General features: G+C 42.7%; 1 protein-coding gene across 1 annotated transcript; it reads right to left on the reverse strand.

The window, feature by feature from the left end:
* Window positions 1-3,588: 3,588 nt before the first annotated feature.
* Window positions 3,589-6,870, reverse strand: LOC133999578 (cytochrome P450 2K1-like). Its single transcript, XM_062438807.1, has 9 exons — window positions 6,661-6,870; window positions 6,349-6,511; window positions 5,937-6,086; window positions 5,407-5,567; window positions 4,982-5,161; window positions 4,737-4,878; window positions 4,404-4,588; window positions 3,873-4,014; window positions 3,589-3,776 (listed from the first exon to the last, which is right to left on the reverse strand). The coding sequence occupies exons 1-9, from the start codon at window positions 6,868-6,870 to the stop codon at window positions 3,589-3,591; spliced, it is 1,521 nt and encodes a 506-aa protein (XP_062294791.1).
* Window positions 6,871-7,433: the final 563 nt, after the last annotated feature.

The raw sequence follows: 7,433 nt of genomic DNA on the forward strand, positions 1-7,433 counted from the left end.
AGTACCAACACTCTGCATTCTCGGGGACAGGGGGAGCTTCCTCAGCATGTCCGTTTTCAAAGAGCTTCTCCATAAAGGCAACAAACTGTTCTTTCATTTCAGAATTTTTGTTCAGTGTACGTTGCAAGGAGTGGAGGCGAGAGAGGGCTTGAGCACGGTTATTTGGAAGGCGTGGTCTGGGTGACCTGAATGGTAAGGGACCAATCCAGCTGTTCTTCTCATCTCTCTGGAGCTCTTCCTGCATGATCTCCAGAAATGTTTCATCCTCGAAAGACAAAGCAGGTTTGTCATCATTCTCTGTTCTCCTGAACACACTGCATCCAAGTTTGTCTTCGGCAGGCACACTGTTGGCAGAATAGCTGGACTGATGGGAAGAAAGGCCGTGCCTGTGCTCCCCGCCGTAGCTCGCTTTTTCTTTAACACAGATGTGTTTCTGACATGGTGTTAGAAAAGATGGACGTCCATTCTGCAGGACGTTGGTCTTAAAGACAGCTACAGTGGGCTTGTGAGCACTGTCAATGCAGACCTCCCCCACTATCACCCACCCTAAATCCAAACGCTGGGCAAAAGGTGCATTGTGTGGCCCATTGATTTGTTGTCTCACCTTGTGAACACGTATGAGGTCCCGCCCTAGTAGGATCAGGATCTGCGCCTCAGGATCAGGCTTTGGGATGTGAGGTGCCACAGGTCTTAAATGAGCATGGGAAAGAGCAACCTCTGGTGAGGGGATTTCTGAACGATTGGTCATGATCTCATTGCATTCAATGAGTGGCGGTAAGTCTAAACACACTTCACCATTCATTGCTTCTATCTGAAAACCGACTGCCTTCCTTCCAGTCATTTCAATGGTACCAGCACAGGTTCTCATCAAGTAGGGTGAAGGGGTTCCTTGGATGCCAAAGAGCTGGAAAAACTCAGCTCTAGCCAGGGAGCGATTGCTTTGGTCGTCAAGGATAGCATACATCTTGACTGAGCGTTCCTTTTGTCCCTGTGGGAAAACTTGCACCAAGCATATCTTTGCACAAGATCGTGCTGGGAGGCCTTCTCCACATACCTCAGTGCACCTTGAAGTTACCTCTGGAGGTTGGTTGTTTAGCTGCTCTATGTCTGGCTCAGTCGCAGGTGACACTGCTGGTGAGAGGCTAGCGTCTGGATGCATGGCCGTGCAGTGTCGGTCACTCTCACACTCATTACATTTCAGCTCCACAGGACATTCTCTGGCCATGTGAGTAGCAGAGCAGCACCTAAAACATCGTCTGTGATCTTTCAGCAATTTTTTGCGGTCTGTCAGCGGCTTCATTTGAAAGGCTCTGCATTTTTCCAGAGGATGAGCTTTATTGTGAAGTGGACAGTATTTAGCTGGATCACCACTACTTTTCTTCTCCATCTCTGCTCTATACGTCGAGCTTGAGCCTGCTGTTACTGACACGTCTGTCTTATGGACAGATATAGCTGTCTTCACACCATCATGCTTTGCTATGGGCCTTTCATTACGGTAATGGGTACGGCTGCTGTTCATCAAGACAAAGCTGGGATCATTTCTGGCCTTTGCCTCACTGCTGACAAAGTCAGCAAAGAAAGAGAACGGGGGATAACAAACTCTGTAATGTTCTTTATACCTTGACCCAGTAGACAGCCATCTTTCTTGTAAGTTTGGTGGCAACTTTTCAACGATGGGGTTAATGCCCCGAGGTGTGTCAAGGTAACTGAGTCCAGGTAAGTACCCGTCTTCTTTAGCTGAGAGCAGCTCCATGAGCAGGTCACTAAGTTCTCTTAGTTTAATGTTCTCCTTTGAAGTGAGACGAGGAAAGTTATCCAGCCGCTTAAATAGAGCACTCTCTATCACTTCAGGGGTGGCATAGCACTCTCTGAGTCTTGTCCAAGACAGCCGAAGCGCGGCTAGAGGGTTGGTGACGTGTACTGCTCGAATTCTTTTAACATGTTCAGATGATTCCCTTCCCAGCCATTTTACCAGTAGATCTAACTCTTCCCTAGCTGATAGGTCTAAGTCCTGAGTGGCGTTAAAGAAGGAGGACTGCCACGCTCTGAAGCTCTCAGGCTGATCATCAAATTTAGTAAGACCTGTTGTTATTAACTCCCTGCGAGCCAGATATTTAGCAAAGTCTATCATGTTAGAAGATGGAGTAATAGCAGAGCCCTGTGGGTTGTTCCGAGGAGAATGGTCTGAATAACTTGCATGCCTGAATGGAGAGGAGGGTTGCTCCTGATAGGGCTTATAGGAGGAATGAGGGTGTGAGCTTGGGTGCTCAGGCGGGTGTGTCTGGTGCACTGGTGTTGATACGTACTGTCTTTGGTGTGTGTGTCTTGACGTTGTGGGCGAGCCATCATGGTGGTAGGCGGGACTTGATTCAGGGACCTCCTGCCTTGTCAGTTGCTGTGTCTCTGCGATATGGGGAGGGGGCGATGTGTCTGGGGCAGGTGTGTTAGGATTGAAGCTGACCTGAGCCTGATGTTCCAGATATGCCTCTGTTCGCTGTCGAATTGACTGTGGTGAGACGTCGCTCCTGATGACGCTGTGCATGTCCTCACATTCTTTTCTTGCTGCAGCCTCTAAAACTTCAGCCTCTGCGTTGGCGGCAGCAGCTGCTTTTTCCAGTTCTAGTGCTTCTAGGTTCGCTTCTAGTGTAGCCTTTTCCAAATCTAACTTGGCTTTCTGTTTCTTCAATTCCAACTCTTTTTGTGCGAATGTGACTCTGGTGCGTGCGGCTTCAGCTGTAGCTCTGGCCTTAGCAGCGGCACTAGCCACTGAGCACTTGGAAGAAGATGTGCCCTTGGAGCTGGACTCTGATGATGCTTTTTCATCCCTTTGTGTTGTCTGGGCTTCCATAACTGTGGCAGATGAATCCTTCTGACAGTATGACTTTTCACTGTACTGTTCTCTCTATGTGTTTTACTTCTAAAGTGTTGACATAGATAAACAGCCAGCCAAACTCCTTTTCAAGAGCCAGGAAGTGAGCGTGCTTGCTCCTTTATTGACTTCTTAAACAGCAGGTAAGTCAGGATGACAGCATTGAATCGGAGTGAAACTAGAAAAGAAAGATACAAAAAATGCTTTGATGGACTGCTATGAAATAACAGGTAAGTATATAATGGTACAGTTGTCTTACAGGCTCCAACACATTACACTGCTACTTTCTTACAAACTTAGAAAACATATCAGTAAACTCGTCAATATAAATCAATATAAATTGTTTAACATGTAAAGAATGTATAACACTTACAGTCATTGCTTTCTGAGGGATACACACAAAGGATTACTCAAGGATTAACAGCCATGAGATGGTACAAACATGCCATCATTTCTTCTCACTGTTTACACTGTTACTTCCTGCTTCCTGTAACTATGTTGCTTTCAAAATAAAAGCTCCACAATACCTTTGCAACAATAAAACGTTTCAACAGTCAATTTAAGTGTCTTTTAACATATAAAACATATTCAGGGCAGAACAATGGGGCTACTCAACATGTAAATCATGGTGGTGAACATACAAGTGATGACATTTCTGCCTGTGTGACAGTGAGTAGAAGAATATTAAAGCCATTGCCACAGGCAGTGATAAAGCTGCCTCATTGTCGACTGACGGCACACAGCTCATGAGGTGAAGGACTGAGGACAAAGCCCACAGCAGGAGTCAGATCCAGATCATCTTCTGTCACTCCAGGTGGAGGAGTGAAACGAAAGCGCTGGAGGAGGGTGGTGAATAAGAGGAAGAGCTCCATCTTGGCTAGACTCTCTCCAAGACACACTCTGCGACCTAGAGGAACGAGAAGTGGGTCAAACTGGATCCATCCTGTACAACCATAAAAGATTCTTGAATTCTGTAAGAATAAAAACTGCATAATTGTTTTACCTGCAGAAAAGGCCATGAAGGCATCTCTCCTGATAAATGTACCCTCATTATCCAGGAAGTGGGAAGGGTTGAAAGTGTGTGGGCTCTCCCATTCACTCTCATCGTACAGTACAGAAGTAAGCAGAGGAAACACAATAGTCCCCTGTATGCAAAAGAGAAAAACAAGTCTATCTCACACAGGCTCTAACCTCCACTGGACTCTAAGGGGTAATACATTCCAATAATGTGCATGAAATCCCCCACTGAAATGTGCATGTACTTAGCTGGTCAGTCAGGATTCACCTATTGATTACGTTTGTCTCACACACTATATGAGCAGCGTCTCTATATGAGCAATGTGCATGTGATTGGAGGAGAGTTTTACCCATATGGTCCAGTGGTATAAACCTGTGCTTGCATAGCTAGGGTTACAATATCATAGCCTTCTGTCTTTCATATATCTTCTCAGAACCAAAGCACTGTTTAAGGAGTGGTCAGAGGTGGATGAATATATCCACAAATTATTGTTAGAAAGTGCCGAGAGCAACTGACCTTTTTGATAAAGAAGCCTTGGAAGGTGACATCTCGACTGGTTTTGTGAGGAAGTGACATGGGGACAATGCTGGCGAGTCTCTGTGTCTCATGAATGACAGCATCCGTGTAGGGCAGGTTTTTACGGTCATCTACTCGGACCTGACGGCTTCCAACAACCCTGCTCAACTCGTCCTGGACCTGGTCTGGAGACACAAACTAAGAATGTTAATTTTCCTTTTCACTCCAAAAACATGCATGTATTTCATCAGAAGCATACATATTCCTTTGTCCTTCACAGATGAAAACATAAATACACACCTATGAGGAAAGATTCACAGGTTTCGTCCTTACCTTGGATTTGTGGATATTTGGCCATAAGAAGCAAACCCCATCTAAGTGTAGTTGCTGAGGTGTCAGTACCAGCAGCAAACAGGTTGGTCACTGTAAATATCAAGTTGTTCTCATGGAAATGAGTGTCTATAATGCGTGATTCCTAAGAGAAGAAACACCCATACTGTGTATTATTATAAAACAGACCTGTGAAACATTTCTGTAATCTTTTGTTGGCTGAAAAACACCAAAGTTGTTGACCTTACCTCCTCTTTCTGTTTCCGAATCAGAAAACAGTCCACAAGCCCCTTGCACATGTGATGGTTCAGTGTCTCTTTCAGATGCTTGATCAAATCTTTGACATCACTGATAGTCCTCTCAGCATTTTTTAATATCAGCTGCCGGTTTTTTATCCAACTGAGCAGCCGGGGAAACATGTTGTAAAGCTGTGACATTATAGCAGAAACAGTACAGATGAGTTAAAAGATAAAAGCATACACTAAAATGAAAACCCAAAGAGATACATTTCATGTATGCAAAATTTCACATTAAACAGCAAGATTTATTTTATGTGCCACATGAGTCTACAAGCATATATTTCATGAAGGATTACATGCAATGCTATCATTACAGACTCATGTATATTTAGCATTTGGATGATATCAAGTCAAAAATTAAACATTGAGCTTACCTGGACTGTTGCAGAACCAGTAATGCGAATGCTCTCGTTGGCTCGTCTTACGAGGTTTTTGAATCGAGGGTCACTGTATTCAAATCTGCTTCCGTACACGATAGAGGAGATAATATTGGATGTTGCATAATTCACTGGACATTTTGTATCAAATGGTTTCCCTGTAAACAGACAGCAAGAAAAACTGAAATTATTAAAAATGAAAATGTTACATTATAGCAAATGATTTGGTTTCTGATTGACTGACTTGACAACTCAAACATAGTCAATAAATATGGTAATACACCATGACAGTATTTTAAACTGCAGTCTTTTACTTTTGAAAAATCACCATATCTTTCTTTGTGTAAGTGACCATTACATGAGTACAATAATGCACTCAGAGGTGTCCTGTTATTGAAAATAAAAGACCCAGTAGATGAAATACCACTCATAATGAATTGTTCTTTACCTCCAAAACATATTGTATGATTTCTATGTATTAGCACACCATGTCATGTTAGGTTATAATCATTATATTAACTGCTTACCTTTATGCTCATCAAACATTTTAATCAGATGGCAGCATTCCTCTAAGATTTTATCCTCAGCAACTCTTTTGCCCATCCCAAAGTCTCTGAGGGTGGAGAGGGCAAAACGTCTCATCTCTTTCCAGGATTCTCCATTTGCAAACAGAATTCCTGTTAATCATGACGTACAAATCAGAAGTTATCTGTACTGATTCTATGTTTAACACTAATCAGAAAAGATTCCTATTAAGCATGACATGCTTGTTAAAAAAAATTGTCATGTATATCTGTGTGTTATTAGATATAATACTGAATCAGAAAAGATGACAAATACAATGTGACATATGGTTTTGCTTATTCTTAAAGTGTCTAGTATTTGTTTTTGTATTTATCTGTAAACACATATTAAACGTTTTGTGCAGGAAGGTCATACCGTGACCTCGAGTGATGTCATAGAAAATGGGGGAAATGTCTCGGTCTCCAAACTCTTCTGCATAGCTGACCAGAGCCTCTTTGACTGTCTTGTATCCAGCTAACACAACCACTTTGTTGGTTCCAAAGTAAACCTTAAATACAGATCCATATTTCTTTGAAAGCTGGAAGAAGATGAAACACATTGAGATATGTCTTAGATAATGTAAAAAAAACCTGTATTGTTGCAAAAATGCATGGATGGATGGAAATTCAAATAGATTGCAAACTGTTACAAAATGGGTCATGTTCACAATAGTAGTGCTACACTTACCTCACACAGGGTTTTGTGGGGTCTGTTGAGATCCAGCTGCAATAGGTTACCAAGCAGGGGCAGAGGCCTCGGCCCTGGAGGCTCCTTCCGCATTTCCTGGGAGATGAAATTACTGTAGAAAAGACAGAAGACGAGCAGGACAGCAACAGCCCCCAACAGAGTGGTAGGACTAGATAAGAGGAAAAACACAAAGTCCTCCAAAGGAGACATTTTCTCTGCTATTGATGGTTGTCTTCGCACTCCAAGTCCTAGGCAGTGGTGTTAATGGATTAACATCACCAAGGAATGTCCTTGCACCTATAGGGTTACTAATTATCTACCCGCCCTTTTGGGCTCTTGTGACAGATAAGTCTCAAAGGAGAGAAAACTTGATCGTTCAAAAAGAAGGACTTGTTTAGCAAGGGATTAGTCCTGTCTTTGCAGGTACACCAAACAAGTTCAGAGAATAACAATTTATTGAGTCATAGCATCTCTGATTCCAGGTACACTGGTAGGTGACTTGCACTATAGGTTAGAAATCCCTGATTGTGCTGCAATATATTTGCTTTATGATTTACCTGAACTTTGAGGGACCCTGTAAGTTCAGACCAGTGTTTACCAACCTTTTAAGATCAAGTCCCAATCCCTTATCACATTTTGTACATGTTTACGAGCTGTGGAGTTAAACCTTCACTGATATTTTTTTAGGCCTGAGGTGAAACAACTCAGTATTTGACAGAAAAAAAAAGTCTAAAAAAAAAAGTCTAATTAAATGCAATGTATTTTGTACCCTT

The sequence above is a fragment of the Scomber scombrus genome, chromosome 18, assembly GCF_963691925.1.
Source record: "Scomber scombrus chromosome 18, fScoSco1.1, whole genome shotgun sequence".
NCBI classification, from domain to species: Eukaryota; Metazoa; Chordata; class Actinopteri; order Scombriformes; family Scombridae; genus Scomber; species Scomber scombrus.

What these genes read in the sequence shown, in the direction of transcription:
- LOC133999578 (XM_062438807.1), bottom strand. Translation starts at nt 6,870, where the DNA reads ATGTCTCCTTTGGAGGACTTTGTGTTTTTCCTCTTATCTAGTCCTACC. An exon ending in CCCACAAAACCCTGTGTGAG is followed by an intron (nt 6,512 to 6,660) that starts GTAAGTGTAGCA and finishes ATCTTCTTCCAG; the next exon opens with CTTTCAAAGAAATATGGATC. An exon ending in TGACATCACTCGAGGTCACG is followed by an intron (nt 6,087 to 6,348) that starts GTATGACCTTCC and finishes CATGATTAACAG; the next exon opens with GAATTCTGTTTGCAAATGGA.